The sequence below is a fragment of the Dendronephthya gigantea genome, unplaced genomic scaffold, assembly GCF_004324835.1.
Source record: "Dendronephthya gigantea isolate DGI-Jeju-01 unplaced genomic scaffold, DenGig_1.0 000065F, whole genome shotgun sequence".
Lineage (NCBI taxonomy): Eukaryota > Metazoa > Cnidaria > Anthozoa > Malacalcyonacea > Nephtheidae > Dendronephthya > Dendronephthya gigantea.
This window is the reverse complement of record NW_021163075.1, coordinates 734001-753974: the sequence shown is the minus strand read 5'-3', so window position 1 is coordinate 753974 and position 19974 is coordinate 734001. Positions and strand designations below refer to the sequence as shown.

The following is a 19974-nucleotide window of genomic DNA, read 5'->3' as shown; positions in this document are numbered from 1 at the left end:
AGAGAAAGTGGGGTGTGTAATTGTCACTAGCCGTGCGCTGTGACTTGTGATCATTTAATAAATATAATCATTTATAAAACTGCAAGTGATTGTGACTTGTTGGGGACTACATGCAGATTGGAGGCAGCGTCCTTGACACTGTACAACACAGGGAAATACACATTACAAAAAATGAACTACACCAGCTGGACTGGATTATCTGTGCTTGGGCTAACTATCTCTCCTCGTAAATAGAAGAAAAGAAGTGAAAAAATAGGGCATTTAACTCCGAGTAGAACAGAGAAGAAATACAATCAACGTCAAAATCGCTATAACTATAAGAATCTCATTCCCTCTCCTATATTTATATGTTAACGTGAACGTTATTATCACAGCTTTTGGCCATGGCAGGAAAAATGGACCTCGCCACAAACGTTTAAAACATGTTTCATGTTTCACTTCGCGATTTTTAATTTAACGATGTATGACGAAATTGCTATACAAGGTTAGCGGTTTCTCTATGTTTAAGACGTCACTTCGCGATTCCTAATTTCTGAATCCGGACACGTATCCATGGCACTACTCATTTGTGTAAACTTTCAATACGCAAAGGAGAAAAAATTAGACAATTTACTTACCAATAGAAAGAACAATAAATACACTCAAGGTTGAAACGGCTAAGAACTTCATTTTCCCTTATCTATACTTGTATGTTAACTTAAACGTTCTCTTCACGTTGCTTTCATATGCAGCAAAGGCTAGCTGATCGATGATACACCAGAAACGTCTCAGTTTTAAGCTGAATCTCTCGCTGGCTTGCTTTTATATCCTGCAGGTTTAACCAAAAATTCCCCTGACGTCATATATTTTAAAAAGAATTGCTATACACAGGACTTATAAATCTCACGTTGCGACGCGTATTCTTTGCTAACCACGCCTGTCGCCCACACTTTGAGCCTTGACCAAAATAATGAAAACAATATCACTAAAAATCTTAATTTAATTTCAAATTCTTTATCTTTGCTTACCAGAGAGTTGACAGGATTGCTCTACCGAATGATCTCAATTATCGTTGCGTCGTTTTTGTAAAAGAACGAAAGGAATTTTAACTATTTCATTATATCAACGAAACCTACTGCGTCTGTGAGCATCAAACTATCATTGCCTAATACACAGAACTTATAAGTCTCACCTTTATATCTTTAGACACGTATCTTTATTCTTGGTTTCGTACAAAAAAAATTCGTGTTATTACTTTCAGTTGTGAATGTATTTAATATTGCTGTCTTTGTAAGTCGGGCTTTTGTGTGCCTTAACTGAATGACTTGACGTCTCGTTATTCCTAATATGGGTAAAATGGGGGGTGGTCACACGAGTTTATCGTATGACAAAGAAAGATGATCAGATAATGCATCATTTAAATAGGGAGGAGAGTCGAAGGGATATTTAACTTGCTTAAATTTACTCGCTTAGAGTTCTACTTGCTTATATAGTTTAATCTGTAGATAATGATGCTAACTCATTCAGTAGGCGATCTAAGTTACATGATATGATTGTATTAATAGTACCGATGCCAGATTATTGTATGAAACCAGTCGTTTGCATTAAAAATGCATTAAAACATATCCTCGACTTTACCCTCGACCCTCGCGAGACTCATTGTTTCGACAGGCACTTTACATAGGAAAATATTTCTTCCAAAAAAAACTTCTCTGTGTACACATTAGCCGAGTCTGTGCTAGTCTTTCAATTATATTCAACCAAAATCATTCCCTAAACAACAGCGAATCTTCGCCATAAACAATGTTCAATACTTGGACAACCATAAATAGTCCGTTTAATTTGCAGAGGAAGAGTAATGCATTCATCTCTTAATTGACTGCACAAAATTGCCGATGACTCAGATTATTCAAGATGATCGAGTATCGTTTTAAATTGCTAATTTTTTATGTAACGCTACTTGGTTATTCAACACAAAAAGATACTGATGCGTTGCTCGTAAGAGTGGTAATGATGCCGATGGATACTTTCAAAAACTGAAACGATTTCTTAATAAAGATTGATTTGCATAAATCTTTCCATATAAAGACTATAAAGACTAGTATATATCGGCCAAAAAACCTCGTGTTCGGGCGCGGACGTTTCTTCACAGGGAGAGTTTCTATAGTAAAAGCGTTTATGTTGTTAGCGATTAAGCATTCTGTCTTTCTTTTTGCTTGTTTAAAAAACGCGACTTGTACCTAAATACGCACTTCCGACATGTTTAGGAGTTAACTCAGTATTTAACAGAACAATACATTGAATGGAGGGAGGGGTTCCGTGGGATAAACAACAATACAGGGTACAAATAAATGGTGCATACATGGCGATCCTTTTGTGGTTGGGACTGAAAAAGTTTCTTACTGTCGTGTTCACACACTAGTCTGCATGTAGTTACCAGGGACCGTGGATCAGGGTGGCTCGCTGGGCTTTAGCCCCACCAATAATTTTTCCGTAATTACTCTTTAATTTTGAACATTTTTTAGTTAGCTCAAATTTACAAGCTAAAATTTACAAGCAATACAAGCGCCAAACATGCTGGAAACCGGCTTTACATTGGACAAGCATTTGACTATTGAAACAGCGTGGTTATCCATGTCAAAATATTTGACATCATAACCAAAGCATGGTTATATTGTTTAATGTTTGTATATGAGCGCCAAACATGCTGGAAACTTTACATAGGACCGCATTTGACCATTAAAACAGCGTGGTTATCCATGTCAAAATATTTGACATCATAACTAAAGCATGGATATATTGTTTAATGTTGGTACATGAGCGCCAATTATGCTGGAAATTTTACATAGGACAAGCTTTTGACCATTAAAACAGCGTGGTTATCCATGTAAAAATATTTGATATCATAACCAATACATGGTTATATTGTTTAATGTTTGTACATGAGCGCCAAATATGCTGGAAACTTTACATAGGACAAGCATTTGACCAATAAAATAGCGTGGTTATCCATGTCAAAATAGTTGATATCATAACCAATGCATGGTTATATTGTTTAATGTTTGTACATGAGCGCCAAACATGCTGGAAACTTTACATTGGACAAGCATTTGACCATTAAAACAGCGTGGTTATCCATGTAAAAATATTTGACATCACAACCAAAGCATGGTTATATTGTTTAATGTTTGTATATGAGCGCCAAACATGCTGGAAACTTTACATATAGGACAAGCATTTGACCATTAAAACACATGGGTTATCCATTTCAAAATATTTGACATCATAACCAAAGCATGGTTATATTGTTTATGATTTATTATGAGCGCCAAACATGCTGGAAACTTTACATACCATCTATTATTTCCCAATAATCATTAAATTGAGAGGCATTTGCGGCGATTTCAGAGATCGATTTTTTTCCCGAACTCTCCTAGCAGGCGCACGGTTCCAAGCCCCAGCAATACGAAAAACTCTACGCGGTCCCTGGTTACAAGTTGCATTTACTGTGCTAATGCATTCTTTTGTAATATAAGATGCTATTTGTACGTGTTCAAAGAAAATTTATAGCTTTGATTTACAGTTACAGGGTCCTAAAACACTATCCTAATTTTTACATGCGTATATTCTTTATGCAAACACTTCCAAGACTGGAATTATGAGCGCTGTTTACAGTCAAGATGAAACTGATCGAGGTCAGGTAGAAATATAATATTTATATAAAAAAATTATAATAATCCTGAAAATATACCAAGATATGCTCTATTAATTTTGCGTTATTTTTTTCTGAGTAAACGGCACGGTTGAAAAAAATTGACGTGATAAAGCCATATCACTCACTCATCGCAAAAACTAACTCGCAAGCTCGCTGGGAGAAATTTCGTCCAATCACAATGCTTGACAGTTCATTTTAATAAATGCAAACACTCGCAGCAGGCTTACGAGTTCATTTTGCGATGAGTGGAAAACATCGTTAAGGACTGCTTTCGATGCACTAGCTACGTACGCGTTTTGCACCTACGTATAGAGGTACGTAAAAATTTAAAATCATTTGATTGATATACTTATAAAATCTACGGTTGAAAAGAGGCAAACGTATTTTTATCAGTGACGAAGAGACAAAAGCAACGAGGAATGACAAATCAAGCTTTACAGGCTGTGATGGTAATATGTGGTCGGCTCCATATCACTGTCCCATCGTTTTCTGTTGTGATAAATTGCTGCTGAAAATACGCTGAATCTAAATCCTCCAAGTTCTGATGGAATGAAGCCCTGTACCATTGCTTGAAGTATTCAAATGATTCAAATCGAAATGGATGAACAATTTTGTTAATCGCAACATTGTTGAATAGATCAACAGCTTGGAACAAATCACGATAGTCCTCTTGGGTTAAAGGCTGGAAATTTTTTATACATTTTTCAAAATCAGTTGACTTTTTTTTTTCAGTACACCTGATAGCAAGCTTTCCTCCGGACTTCAAACATTCGTAAGCTTTTTGTAAATAAATCGCTTTCTGGTCATTGGGCACCCAATGAAATACACAAGTACTCACATGAGCATCGTAATACGGTTGATCATCGTGTGGAAACCCAGCAACACTATCCCCAACATGAAAATGTAGATTACTGCATTCTTTGTATTTTTCAACTGCGATTTTAATTCTCGCAGCATCAGGATCAACGCCAACCGCCTCGCCATCAGGGCCAACGATATCAGCGATGTATTTAGTGAGCTTGCCTGTTCCACAGCCCATATCAAGGACTTTGTCTCCCTTGGAAAGGTTTAATTGGCCAATAAAATCCTCTCCCACTTCAAGTTGTGGTAGGGACAGCTTATCGTAGGCCACAGCGTCTGCCTCCATGGCTTTATCGAAATGTGTTTGTTTTATATACGAAACAAGCTGATGCAAGATTTAATTGAATGTGAGGGATATTGTTTCACCCACGTATAAATAGCGAGGTTCGTTGATCATGGAATAATCAAGAGGGGTTGATTGATCATGGAATAATTAATAAGTATAGTTGAGTATGAGTAGAATTTGTTTGCAAATATAAAATGCAGGGATTACCTCCGCATTTAACTTCTGCTTGGTGCAGCTTATCGTCAAACAGCTAAACATCAAAAATAATATTTTTATCAAAAATCAGGTTTTGTAATGTGCAATTTGAGCAATATGCTCTTTCAATTGCAAGTTACATTGTGTCAAACTGTCACAACCAGGGAACATCTTCAAACCAGTTTTTTCTGCTAGTGAGACATATGGCATATATATGAACATATCAGGGACTTTTTCTGGAATCCTTTGCAATTAATGAAGTACTTTAAAGCGAGTGCACTCGTTATCTTGTTCCGCTGTTGTTTCCGGCTTCATTCGTAACTAGCTACATCTAGCGGCAATAGGTCGTTCGTAACGGGTATGTCGAGTCAAAATGGACCCTGCTGTGCTTCAAGAAACGCTTAATAGGTTGGATTGACTTGAGCAAATCTTAGAGAAGGTTGAGAATAACACCAGGGCTGCTCCACAGGAGAAATGGCACGTTCAACGAGAAGACAAGGTATATATATGCTGGCCAGACCATACAAAAGCCTTTGTGCTTGGAGTGTTTACAATTCGACGAAGACGAAACATTATCACCGAGCATAAACTATAGTTTAGAGTATAGTAATACATTTAATCATTTGGTGAACTATATATTAAGCCGTTAGATAAGAAAAAGATTAGTAAGGTTAGGTTATATTAAATCACAGCTCTTTGGTTATCTTTGTGAAGACAGCCATTTTATGATATACATTACCAGAGAGGTGCTGAAATCACCTAACGCTCGCCTGCACTGTTTGTCTAAAATAAGGCTAAACTCTGTATGAAAGGTATCTGTATGAAGCACAAATTACCGATCTTTTTATTACAAATTACAACTTACAAAAGGTCATTGTATTGATATTAGTTAATTTCAAGGAAGGGCATTACTGGGTTTTATCAGGAGATATTCAAATTAGTAAAAGCAGCTTATTTATGTCTTTCATACATTAGCTTCGTTCAGTCAATAATCTAAAGGTTGCCTAATATATGTGAAACATAGACGTTTTCAAAGTCCGTATCATTTTTTGCCTTCCATAAGAAAAACGGACTTCTTAAATTCGCAGCCACTGACTCAAAAATGAGTTAGTGACGTTTGTGCAATCTTAACCAATCAGCACCTGAGGATGCTCGAACAAAGTTTTGCTATAGATACTGTAGGTCGGTTATTATTATATACTAATACTGCATGAATAAACAAGCTTGGTTGCGAGAATATTCGTGAAATTCGTGATTTTATCAAAGTGTACATTTTCGCCCAATGGCGAAAAACCATTCGGCATTGGGCTGCCTATGGTTTCTCGCAATCCGCGCACGTGATATCAACAGGTAAGTTAACGGACTAGGCAAAAGTCCCTGCTTTAAGCCGGGCGCACACACAACGATTTTACGGTAGTTGGTCCATTCAGGTTTAGATTGATGCTTTCAGCAAAAATAATCAGTAATATTATCTGTAGGCTCATCTAGATCGCCACATTTTGATGAAAACATCCATCTAGACAGGAGTCGGCCGTCGGCCGACTAAAATCGTCGTGTGTGCGCCTAGCTTTTATGAAATAAACAAGATTGGATTTTTATGTCTACACAAAAAAGGATTATGCATCAAACAACGAGAGGGTATGTACATAAATCTTGTAGGTAGTTCAAAGGGCCCTGTCTACAATTTACCGCTGAGTTTAATAATATATTTGCATGTGTATCTACATAAATAATATGCAAATATATGTCACATGCGTTTATAAAATACTTAATATGTGCTAAAGCTTGTAATTGCGAATTATCTGACAAGATTCTTTAAACTTTACATAAATAATAATCTACATAAATAATATGCAAATATATGTCACATGCATTGCCATTTGCCTTTGCATTCCAAGCCTATCGGCTTTGTACTTATAAAATACTTATGTGCTAAAGCTTGTAATTGCATAGGCGGTCTAGAACTGATCTCGCTGACCTCGCGCGACGCTCATGTTGTCTGAACAGTCTTATATTATGACAAGGTAGGCAACTCTCACGCCAAATAAGCTAAAAACGCACGACGGTTGACTCATACACCTTCACAAAACCACAAATATTTCATAAAAATATGAAATAAAAAAAAGGCTGTCGTTTAAAAAGAGCCAATCAGCTTTCTATTTTCAATTTAAAAATATGACGAAGGTATAGGCAAGGTGTCCCCAGCATAGGTTTTGAAATATATTGGCCACAAACCTAAAAAACATTCACGTTTTATACATGCATAGGAATACATTTGAATGCTAAAAATATAGTATAAATGTAGTAAAATTATTGAAGTTTAATGTGTTGTACTTTTTTTTCTTATTCGCCATATTTTTATGAAATATTTGCGGTTTTGTGAAGGTGTTTGAGTCAACCGTCGTGCGTTTTTAGCTTATTTGGCGTGAGAGTTGCCAACCTTGTAATAATATAAGACTGTTCAGACAACATGAGCGCCGCGCGAGGTCAGCGAGATCAGTTCTGGGTTGCCTATGGTAATTGCGAATTATCTGACAATATTCTTTAAACTTTAACGTTGGACTATGTTTTATATATATTCACTCCCAATCATTTCTATATTAAGTGATTGAATTTTGATACGGCATATCTGCCATATCACAACACAATCTCATAATTTATAATTGTACATGTACAATACAAATACAATACAAACAAACAAATGGTAGCATACAGGTGAAAATATTTGAAAGTTTCTCATTTGGCTTAGGATTGTACAAATACTTTGGTTAAATATGATTAAGCTACAACTTTGAACTAAAAAAACAGTGCTAGACAATACCCCTGAAAATCATAAGTAGTGCCCAAGTAAATCATTCTGTATGGTTTGCTGACAAATGATGGTTTCTTATACACTCAATTTTTTTTTTATATGCATACATAAGTAATGAGCGTGATAACTCTAACATTGACCTTATCATAATGCTAATAAGCTTAACATTAAGCCTTATCATTTGATAATTTTGAGCAAAGCTCTCTTTATTATTGTATAAATGTGTACCAAATGGCACTAAATAGTCACAATGCATATCGACGACTTATATTTATGATGATTCCTCTGATGTAAAGCCATAATATTTAATAATAATAATAATAAAAAAATATAACATCTTAACATTGACCTTATCATTATGCTAATTAGCGTAACATTCACCTTATCATTTTATAATTTTGAACAAAACTCTCTTTATTATTGTATAAATGTGTACCAAATGGCACTAAATAGTCACAATGCATATTGATGACTTACATTGATGATGATTCCTCTGATGTAAAGCCAAAGTATACAAAAAATATATAGCATTTTAACATTGACCTTATCATTATCATTATATTTTGTTGTATAATGTTCACGCCCCCCTGGTAAATGGTTCTTTTGCAACAAATAGACTCCTTAAGTAGATAAGTTGAAAATAATGGGAAAATAAAAGTGGCATCTTAACATTCTACTTATCATATAGTCTGGACGCGGACGGGGACGGGGACGGGGACGCCAAGACTATAGCAATAGCTCTCTTGCACTAAAGTGCAGGCGAGCTAAAAATTGACATTGTATACATTATAATATAATATATAATAATACAAATATTATGTCTTGGCCTGGGTGAATACAGCATACGGTTACACAGTTTCAATTACAAGCCTTAGATTTTCAGTAAATCAATGATGGAAGCAATGTGTTCTGGGAGTAAAACTTTTACGATTTCAGCAAACGAAACGGCAGAGTTCATTAACTGACTTAACTTCCGACTTCATATTTAACACATTAAGCCCCGTTTACACTACCCAACTAACCAGGGGCCGGTGGTACAAAAGCCGGCTAAGGCTAACCCGGGGTTAATTAAAAGTGCTTAACCTAACTGGCTAAGGGATATTTTAAGAAATTTACAATGGAAGGCATTAGGCTCAAAATCTCAAAATTGAAAACTGGAATCTCTGAGATGCTATTTGACGCATTTTGGAATGCTATTTAATACAATTCTTGTGATTTTAGCAGTTATCTAATCGCCATGGTTCTTTTGTTCTTGTAACTTACAGTTTTACAAACACCCAGATGAATCCCTAAAAGTAAAAAACTTTGTCGCCATTTTAAAAAGTGCAAAAGCGTGCATGAAACCTAGAAATTACCGCACGTCGATACGTCATGTATCATGGCTTTTATTGTGCAGAAAATTTTTTATATTAATGAACGGTATGCGCAATGCAACGGTAGCGTTAACCTTGGGTTAAATTAATAAAAAATAACCCTGCTAGCTGGGTGGCTTAACTTTTTATTCCTAGGTTAACTTGGATGAATAAAGAGCGGAAACACGTAAACACGTAGCTACAATTCTTTATGAATTAAACACTTTTGAAAGGTTTTACGAACAATTTCGAATGGCAAAGAATTATTTAAGTTTGACTTCGTTCGGTTCCTACAGATGTATTGATTTATTTATCTTCGCTTCAATGCAATACATGATAATGAAATAATACAACCGTATAAACTGAAACATCATAATCGAAATATTTGTTTCAGATGCCATGGACCATGGTATCAGGTATCTCAGCTGATCATTGTATTTCAAACATCAGAATCTCGACTCTCAATGTGATTGATTGGCAGTGGTAAGACTACGTTTATTCCTAAATTGAATAATCAAACATTGCCTGATATTCTAAAATGTTTACAATTTGCTTAATTTTATTTCACATCGTTTATCATACAAAATGGCCTTTCATTTCGAAACTTTCCAAAATTCCATGCACGGAAATTGCCGTTTAATTCGATGTTATTGCCTCACGCTCGTTTATTGACCAATCGAAAGCTTCAACCACTCCCCTCGAAAAATCGTTCCGATGTACTTACTATAGCAACGTTATTAGCATATTGGCCGCCGGTCAGTCAAGTTCACTTAACATTTGGCAAATATTTTTTTGCACTATATATCGAGTATGTCGACTAAAAAATGATTTGACGTGTAAGTTTATAATCATAGCTACTGCTTGGACTTAACGAGCGTTTATACTGAAAAAATGAATTAATTATAATAGAAGCGGGTTACTCGTCCGTGCAGTTTGATCTAAAATATAGGCAATTGTTATCCTTTTTTATAGGATGTGTTAAAAAACTCTGTTCAAAATAGGAAAAAGGACAAAATGACGGGCCAGGTTTACCAAGGCAATGAACTCGTCAGCTAATTTCATTATTCTCTGCAGGTAAAACGCACTCTATATACGTTTCCTTTCAAATACGCAACTATTAATTGGTTTTTGTTTACCTTGCTTTAAGTTTCGCTTGATTACCCCGAAGAATTTAAAAAGCACTATTGAATTAAAGATTAGCAAAGTTTTCAAGATCCACACTATACGAATATCCATAATAGTTGTATGTCTGCATGCGATATAAATTATATCTATAATTTTCTTACTTTAAGATAAAATCTATTTCCACAAAATTTCTATAGCATATGGTCGGGTGAAATATGGTTCTTCTATAAATTCACGAATTGTGGACGAATTAATAAAAATTGAATAACAGTAATAAACAAAATAAGATAGGTACCTCATATATAAAAGAAACCACATAACAACAATATTTTGTGTATATTTAAAGGTGGATCCATAGTCTATCTTGGACATTCTCTTCTGTTAAACATTCCCTCGAATTCAAGGCAAATTGCATGTAAGAGTCTTTAAGGGTCTTTAATAAAATCGACATGCATTTAAAGTATTTAGAGTGCTTTAAAACCACGCAGAAATTGCGCGTTGAATTTTTGCAGTATCATATTTTGAAAATAATGTTTTGGAAATACTTTGTAAATATTGTATATTTCAGTGATGGAGTATGTAAAGTTATTCTTGTAAAACAGATTACATGGTTATTTCGATGACTAGTTTCATGAGATGCTGATCTTGCAAAGATCAAACGGTTTTGTCCTAATTGTTCTAATCGAATTTTTAAAGCCCGTTTATGATAATCACTAGACATTTCCAGATCACCTTTATCATAATACACAGCACCCAGGTTGTTGTATAAAGTGGCAACATCAGTATGGTTTGGCCCTGATTTTTCTAATTTAATTTTTAACGCCCGTTCATAATAATCACCAGCCATTTCCAGATTACCTTTATCACGATACACAATACCCAGGTTGTTGTATGAAGTGGCAACGTCAGTATGGTTTGGCCCTAATTTTTTTAAACTAATTTTTAACGCCCGTTCATGATAATCACTAGCCATTTCCAGATCACCTTTTCGACGATACACATTACCCAGGTTGTTATATGAAGCAGCAACGCCACTATGGTTTGGCCCTAATTATTCTAATTTAATTTTTAAAACCCGTTCATCATAATCACTAGCCATTTCCAGATCACCTTTATCACGATACACAATACCCAGGTTGTTGTATGAAGTGGCAACGTCAAGTATGGTTTGGTCCTATCTAATCTAATTTTTAACGCCCGATCATAATAATCACTAGCCAATTCCAGATGACCTTTATCATAATACACAGCACACAGGTTTTTGTATGAAGTGGCAACGTCAGTATGGTTTGGTCCTAATTGTTCTAATCGAATTTTTAACGCCCGTTCATGATAATCACTAGCCATTTCCAGATCACCTTTATCACGATACACAATACCCAGGTTGTTGTATGAAGTGGCAACGCCAGTATGGTTTGGTCCAATTTGTTCTAATCGAATTTTTAACGCCCGATCATAATAATCACTAGCCATTTCCAGATCACCTTTATCATAAGACACATTACCCAGGTTGTTGTATGAAGCAGCAACGTCAATATGGTTTGGCCCTAATTGTTCTAATCGAATTTTTAACGCCCGTTCATAATAATCACTAGCCATTTCCAGATCACCTTTATCACGATACACAGCACCCAGTATGTTGTATGAAGCGGCAACGGCAGTATGGTTTGGTCCTAATTGTTCTAATCGAATCTTTAACGCCCGATCATTATAATCACTAGCCAATTCCAGATCACCTTTATCATAATACACAGCACCCAGGTTGTTGTATGAAGTGGCAACGTCAGTATGGTTTGGTCCTAATTGTACTAATCGAATTTTTAACGCCCGTTCATGATAATCACTAGCCATTTCCAGATCACCTTTATCACAATACACAATACCCAGGTTGTTGTATGAAGTGGCAACGTCTGTATGGTTTGGTCCTATTTGTTCTAATAGAATTTTTAACGCCCGTTCATGATAATCACTAGCCATTTCCAGATCACCTTTATCATGATACAAAATACCCAGGTTGTTGTATGAAGTGGAAACGTCAGTATGGTTTGGCCCTAAATGTTCTAATTGAATTTTTAACGCCCGATCATAATAATCACTAGCCATTTCCTGATCACCTTTATCATGATACACATTACCCAGGTTGTTGTATGAAGCAGCAACATGAATATGGTTTGGTCCGAATTCTTCTAATTTAATTTTCAATACCTGGTGATAAAATTCCATTGAGAGTTTTATTTCGCAAAAGTAACGAAGCGTTTCCCCCAAAAACCCATACATTTGAGAAATTGCAGTTTCGTCAAATTCGAAGCTCAAAAATGATAGCCCATGATTTGGAAACATTCTATAAATTTCTTTGTGCAATGCTTTTAAATGTGGAATCGTTTTATTTTTGTCTTTCCGATCTTTGAAGTAATGAATTGTTTTCAAAACTTTGAACATTACAGCTTTCAAATTATTTTCCGCTGTTCTTTTCTTAGTTAAAATTTCAGTCCCGGAAATTGTGTCATCTTCACATTTTGTGGAAAGAAAATATATTTTGACTGCTTCGTGCACAACACGATGTAGACGGACATCTCTCTCTATATTTCCAACATGAACAAACAAGGAGCAGAGATTTATTTGAAGAATGATATCTTCAGCATCCAGCGATTCTTCTTGCAGCTGAATGTATTTTACAACAAGGTCGAGTGGTAATGGTTCGAACGATATGAAAGAGAAAAGTGTAAATGCGTGTTCAAGAATTTTGTTTTTTTCGGTGCATTTTTCAACAGCAAAAAGCACAGCTGTTGTCATGGTTAAAGAATATGCTGTCAAATTTTTCTGCTTAAGATGTTCCTCCGTCGATTTTCTCCTATGCTGTTCTAGTTTTCTTAAATAATCTTGCCACGAAAAATCCGGGTAACTTTGGATGACTTCTCTCATGTACACGGCTGCCGCAGCCATTGCCAATGGTTGGCGATCCAACTTCTCTGCAACCTCGTTTAGTATTGCATCATTGATTTCTATTCTTGATAAGAGAGCAAGAAGTTTGCGACATTCTTGATCACTCATACCTGAACTGAGGGAAATCTGTTTAGTTGACAGGCTGTCATCAGGAAGACAATTTCTGTTTTGTGTTGTTAATATGATTTGACCGTTATTCCAAAGTTCATCGCCTAACTGTGGCAGAAGTGGAAAAATGAGCTCGGGATTTTCTACATTGTCCACGATGATCCACCACTTTTTCCAATTCCTTATTCTGCTGGATATTTGCGATCTTAAATTTTTGATTTTCTCATCTTTTGCTTTTGATGAATTCAACACGCTTTCCAACACGCTTTCCTTGCAATTTAGCCGGCGACAAAAGTCCTCGTATGAATTAAAAAGTGAATCTAAATCTCTTCCGTCTAATGTCATGAAAAATATAGCCTCTGTTGCCCAATTAACAGTTTTGTAAATATCTTCACAGACTTGTCTGGCAAGTTGAGATTTTCCACTTCCTGGATTCCCAGAGATAAAGAAATATGTGAGTTTATCGTCGTTATCGTGATGCAGCTTTTCCAGATCAGATTTTATATCATGTATCAACTCTGAACGGTGAACAACTTCATGAGTTGGCTTAGCAGGTAGAACTTGAAACGACTTGTAAAGATTTCGTTCAATTTTCATTCGTTCAACTTCAATGATTGGAAGACCCAGTGCTTTAAATGCATTTTCGACACGGGTTGTCATGGACTGAAAGTCTTTGTCATCGAGTTTTCCTTCGGATTTGTGCTTAATTTCGTTTCGTAATTTTCGGATATTGTCGACTTCAGTCCTTATTGTTGGATTCAGACTTGTTCCAATGGAATTGGAGTAAAGAATTGCATCAAAAAGCGCAGAACAATCCCACTCATTTGTATCACCATTTTGAAATTTAGACTGGAGTGTGTTCCAGTTTGGCCTGGCACGTGATTTTTCCCTATGAAACAACTGATTACCACTTACGTTGGTGTCATCCCATTTTCCAAAGAAAGCCTGGTAACGACTGTTCCATTCCTGAATAAATATTTTTCTCAATTCTTTGCTTGCAACATTGGTGACAATATAATCGACGCAGATGTAGTTTCGACTTTCCTCACTTTCCCATGGTACAGCGGACATTTTTGCTCCTGTAATTTTCATACTATATATTCAGAATGATTCATGAAGACCTTTTATTTAATTAGTACTAGGAATACATGCATGCAAAATCCCCTCGCCTGAAGCAATAAACATATATTTCCAATCCAGAAATTCTATAATACTCGTTTCTGCTGAATATTCAAAGTCGTATAAGTTAAATCCTATATCAAGTACAATTATGAAGTCGACTCTTGAGCTACCACATTCAACTATATTCATAATTCATTAATTGTGGTACGTGGTTTTGTGGTTTTCAATTTCTTTTTAAACAGATTCGCTTTGAAAAAAAAAACGCTTTCCCAATCAAAATCATTTTAACGAAATTGACGAATAAATTCAAAGGGGTGTCCTACGTTTGTTGATAAATCCACAAGTTAAACTTACAAAATACTTGCATGCCTTAAAATACAAATTCTATGCTGACGCGAACCAAAATTTTAATTTAGCCAGTCGCACGCTTGCAAACGTTTGCTAGTTACCAGTTTTAACTCGTCTTAAACTCACGCATGCGCATAACTTACAAAAACGCCCAACGTCCATGACATAATGGCGGACAACTTTGATTTCGCATTTGCATTCCCGGGCGTAATTAAAATCTCCGGGCGGAATTAGTACCCTCGCCCGGTACTTCGCACCGGCTCGGGGACAATCTTTATTTTTACGGGTGAGTGAACAAGACTGATATTTATTCGGTAAAAATGCTGGGAAAATTCAAATAACGTAGTTTTTTGGTGATTTGATTTTTGACATATCATAATGGGTTCAGGCTATTTTTCCAAAATGAATGAGAATTAAATCTCAGTACAACCAGAAGAAAGTCACGATAATAATCTCACTAAAATTTTGTATCCAATCAAATTTACACACTTGAAATTCATTGGACAAAATGCAATTTGTTATTAATACAACCACATTTTGACTACTGCTGATCGGTTTGGGATGAATTAGGGGACACACTTGCAAAAAAAATTACAAAAACTACAAAACCGAGCAGTTCGAGTCATAACGAGGTCAAGTTATGATGCCAACGCTTGTGCTCTCTTAAATCGCTTGCAATTAGATAATCTCTATATACGACGTAAAAAATTGAAGGCTCAGTTGATGTTTAAAATATTAAAAGTAAATATGCCTCCATATTTACAAACCTTGTTTTCTATTCGAAATCCTGAGCATGATTTTAGAAATAATCATACACATAGCTTATGCTATAACGGGGCTTTGCTTTGGAATAGCCTTCCTGAAGAAATGCGTAATTTAACCCACTTTCCTCAATTTAAGAAAGCTACAAATGATTATTTTACTAATATATATAACGACTCTCTCACGGCAATTTTGTAAACCAGTTGCATTTTTTAACTGAAGATTCCTCCGGGTCTAAATAAATTGTTTGTATTGTATAGTATTGTATATAAGAAAAGGTGGAAAATATCCCCTTGGCGCTGTTGCATTAGGCCTTTTGGTGGAATTGTTTGATGGCATAAAATACTGAGTAAAATATAAACAACTTGTAGTATTGTCGATGACTCTGATTATGGAAGATGATCGAATATCGTTTTAAATTGGTAAATTTTCGATGTAACGTTACTTGGTTATTCTTAAATAATAAAAGAGATAGAAGCGTTGCTCTTAAGAGTGGTAATGATGCCGATTGATACTTCCAATTGCAAAAACTGAAACAATTTCTTAATAAAGATTGATTTGCATAAATCTTTCCGTTGAATAATTGATGACTTTATTATTGACAACTGAACATAATTTTAAGCCATCCTGAATCGCCAGTTAAAAATGCGTTAAACAACAAGCACCGATTTCACCCTCGACCCTCGACAAAGTTAATAATAAAAGAGATAGAAGCGTTGCTCTTAAGAGTGGTAATGATGCCGATTGATACTTCCAATTGCAAAAACTGAAACAATTTCTTAATAAAGATTGATTTGCATAAATCTTTCCGTTGAATAATTGATGACTTTATTATTGACAACTGAACATAATTTTAAGCCATCCTGAATCGCCAGTTAAAAATGCGTTAAACAACAAGCACCGATTTCACCCTCGACCCTCGACAAAGTTTCCTCGACAAACTCAAATTCAAACGTTACTTTGCATAAATTTTCTTCGTCAGTGGCCGCCGATAAAACATTACTGACTGTTTGCAAAATAATCATGAGGAGAAGCCTTTAGATCTGTTTCAAACGTACGTTTTTGCACTGAACCATTCAAGAAAACAAAAAACTTCTCAATGCATTAGGTACATGAGAATTTCGTCGCTTAAAACGAGCGCAACAAGTGAAAGTCTATTACAACATATTCTTGCTTACACATCTGCCGCCTACATATTGAGTCGTAATCAAAGTTATGAACACAGTATAAATATAAATCTTAAATTCATTTCCAATGCTCTATCTATGCTTACCAATAAGTTGAGAGAATTGTTCCACGGACGATATTATTATCCTTCCGCCATTTCTATAAGAGAACGAAAAGAATTTCAACTATTTGTTATTCGACAATATCAACGAAACCTACTGCGTCTGTAAATGTCAAAATACACATGCATGCAGGACGTATAAAACTCACGTTGGGACCCGTACTTTTATTCTTGCCGTTTTCATTTAGTGTTATCAGCTACCTTTGTGATTGTCACTAATATTGCTGACTTTTTACGTCGTCTATTATTTTTCAGCTCAGAATCTCAAACTGCATGTTGCCAAACTGGTGTGCGAGGGTGGTCAGGAGAAATTATCGCGTGACAAAGCGGGGAGATGATCAGATACGCCACGCACGCCATTTTCAAAGCTTTCAAAGCGCATGGGTAAGAGGCTGGGTGGGGAGTGAAAGGGGAATTTTATTTCGCTTAGAAACAAGTTATCTAAGATTCTTGCTGAGAACCAGAGCTGGTTTAATATTATAGTGATGCTATACCTCATTGAAGTGGGAGATCTCTGTTGCATTGTATGGTTGCAAAGATTCTATCAGGTTATGTCCACTTGAATAAGAGCTTCAAACATGGCATGCTTGCCATTAAGTAAGAAATGACTTTCTAATTGGTGAGGTATACTGAATACAAATTCAAGTCACACTGGACTGAGTGTGAATGAGCTTTTTAAAAACAGACGTTAGCATTAATAATGCCAATTAATGTATCTTCGACATCACCCTCGACCCTCCACTGAACCTAAACTTGTTTGTTATTTTAAATACATTTTCTTCTTCAGTAACTCCCAACAAATATTGCTGACTTTTGACAATATAGAATCATGAGAAACGTCGAACTCTTATTTTAATGAAGCAGTCATGACAAACATATGACTGCTTAATGCATCTGGTAAATGAAATATGCAACGTTGACACGATGGTAACAAGTAAAAATCTATTACGAAATATTCTTTGTTAACCACACCTGTCGCCTACACTTTGAGCCTTGACCAAAATAATGAACAAAATATCACCTAAAATCTTAGTTTAATTTCAAATTCTTTATCTTTGCTTACCAGAAAGTTGACAGGATTGCTCTACCAAATGATCTCAATTAACGTTGCGTCATTTCTATAAAAGAACGAAACGAATTTTAACTATTTGTTATTTCATTATTCCAACGAAACCTACTGCGTCTGTGAGCATCAAACTATCATTGCCTAATACACAGAACGTATAAGTCTCACCTCCATATCTTTCAACACGTATCTTTATTCTTGGTTCGTGAAAAAGTGTTATACCTTCAGTTGTGATTGTATTTAATATTGCTGACTTTGTAAGTCTGGCTGTTGTGTAGCTAAAAGTCTCAACTGCATGACGCCTTAACGCCTCGTTATTCCTAATATGGGTAAAAGCGGAGGTGATCACACGAATTTATCGTATGACAAAGGAAGATGATGAGATACTGCATCATTTAAATACTAGGGAAGAGAGTCGAAGGGAAATTCAACTTGCTTAAATTTACTCGCTTAGAGTTCTACTTGCTTAGTTTAATCTGTAGATAATGACGTTAACCCTTTGAGTGAGTGATCTAAGTTACATGATATGATTGTATTAATAGTACCGATGCCAGATTATGGCATGAAACCAGGCGTTGGCATTAAAAATGCATTAAAACATATCCTCGACTTTACCGTTTACCCTCAACCCTCGACTCCTTGTTTCGACATGCACTTTACACAGGAGAATATTAATTGCTTCCAAAATAAAATCCGTGTACACATTAAACTGGTGTGCAGGGGTGGTCACAAGAAATTATCGCGTGAGAAAGCGGGGGAGATGATCAGATACGCCACGCACGCCATTTTAAAAGCTTTCAAAGCGCCTGGGTAAGAGGCTGGGAGGGGAATTTTATTTCGCTTTGAAACAAGCTATCTAAGATTCTTGCTTAGAACCAGAGCTGGTTTAATATTATAGTGATGCTATACTTCATTGAAGTGGGAGATCTCTGTTGCATTGTATGGTTGCAAAGATTCTATCAGGTTATGTCCACTTGAATAAGAGCTTCAAACATGGCATGTTTGCCATCAAGTAAGAAATGACTTTCTAATTGGTGAGGTATACTGAATACAAATTCAAGTCACATGCACTGGACTGAGTGTGAACGAGCTTTTTAAAAACAGACGTTAGCATTAATAATGCAAATTAATGTATCTTCGACTTCACCCTCGACCCTCGACTGAACCCAAACTCGTTTGTTATTTTAAATAAATTTTCTTCTTCAGTGACTCCCAACAAATATTGCTGACTTTTGGCAATAGAATCATAAGAAACGTTGAACTTTTATTTCAATAAAACACCCATGACAAACATATGACTGCTTAATGCATCTGGTAAATGAAATATGGAACGTTGACACGACCGTAACATGCAAAAATCTATTACGAAATATTCTTTGTTAACCACACCTGTCGCCTACACTTTGAGCCTTGACGAAAATAATGAACACATGCAATATCACTTAAAATCTTAGTTTAATTTCACTGAATGCTTTATCTTTGCTTACCAGAAAGTTGACAGGATTGCTCTACCAAATAAGCTCAATTATCGTTGCATCATTTCTGTAAAAGAACGAAACGAATTTTAACTATTTGCTATTTTATTATATCAACGAAATCTACTGCGTCTGTGAGCATCAAACTATCATTGCCTAATGCACAGAACTTATAAATCTCACCTCCATATCTTTCGACACGTATCTTTATTCTTGGTCACGTGAAAAAAGTGTTATGCCTTCAGATGTGATTGTATTTAATATTGCTGACTTTGGAAGTCGGCTGTTATTAAGCTACGAATCTCAACTGAATGACGTAACGTCTCATTATTTTTAAAATAGGTAAAAGCGGGGGTGGTTACACGAATTTATCGTATGACAAAGGAAGATGATCAGATAATGCATCATTTAAATAAAGAGGAGAGTCGAAGGGATATTTAACTTGCTTAAATTTACTCATTTAGAGTTCTACTTGCTTAGTTTAATCATATGGTTTAATCTGTAGATAATCACGCTAACTCATTCAGAGGGCGATCT

The 19974-nt window shown here is 35.7% G+C and overlaps 2 protein-coding genes across 6 annotated transcripts in view; one reads left to right on the top strand and one right to left on the bottom strand.

Moving 5' to 3' along the window:
- The window catches only part of LOC114530689, a 70948-nt gene extending 60136 nt beyond the window's left edge, over window positions 1–10812 (top strand). For all 3 annotated transcript variants that reach the window (XM_028552296.1, XM_028552299.1, XM_028552298.1), the window contains one exon: window positions 10672–10812. In XM_028552296.1, the coding sequence (XP_028408097.1) occupies window positions 10672–10683 (12 nt within the window). In that variant the 3' untranslated portion in view covers window positions 10684–10812. The remainder of the gene's footprint in view (window positions 1–10671) is intronic.
- A 486-nt stretch (window positions 10813–11298) lies between these two features.
- LOC114530686 lies at window positions 11299–19763 on the bottom strand. 3 transcript variants are annotated; one of them, XM_028552292.1, is made up of 5 exons: window positions 19621–19763; window positions 19450–19504; window positions 17960–18014; window positions 16882–16934; window positions 11299–14455 (listed from the first exon to the last, which is right to left on the bottom strand). In XM_028552292.1, exon 5 carries the CDS (start codon window positions 14445–14447, stop codon window positions 11394–11396), a length of 3054 nt encoding a protein of 1017 aa, XP_028408093.1. In that variant the 5' UTR covers window positions 14448–14455; window positions 16882–16934; window positions 17960–18014; window positions 19450–19504; window positions 19621–19763; the 3' UTR covers window positions 11299–11393. The 3 variants fall into 3 exon arrangements, 2 of the variants coding, with proteins under 2 accessions (XP_028408093.1, XP_028408094.1); XM_028552293.1 differs by lacking the exons at window positions 16882–16934; window positions 17960–18014; XR_003687780.1 differs by lacking the exons at window positions 11299–14455; window positions 16882–16934; window positions 17960–18014 and adding an exon at window positions 19294–19371.
- Between the last annotated feature and the right edge of the window lie 211 nt (window positions 19764–19974).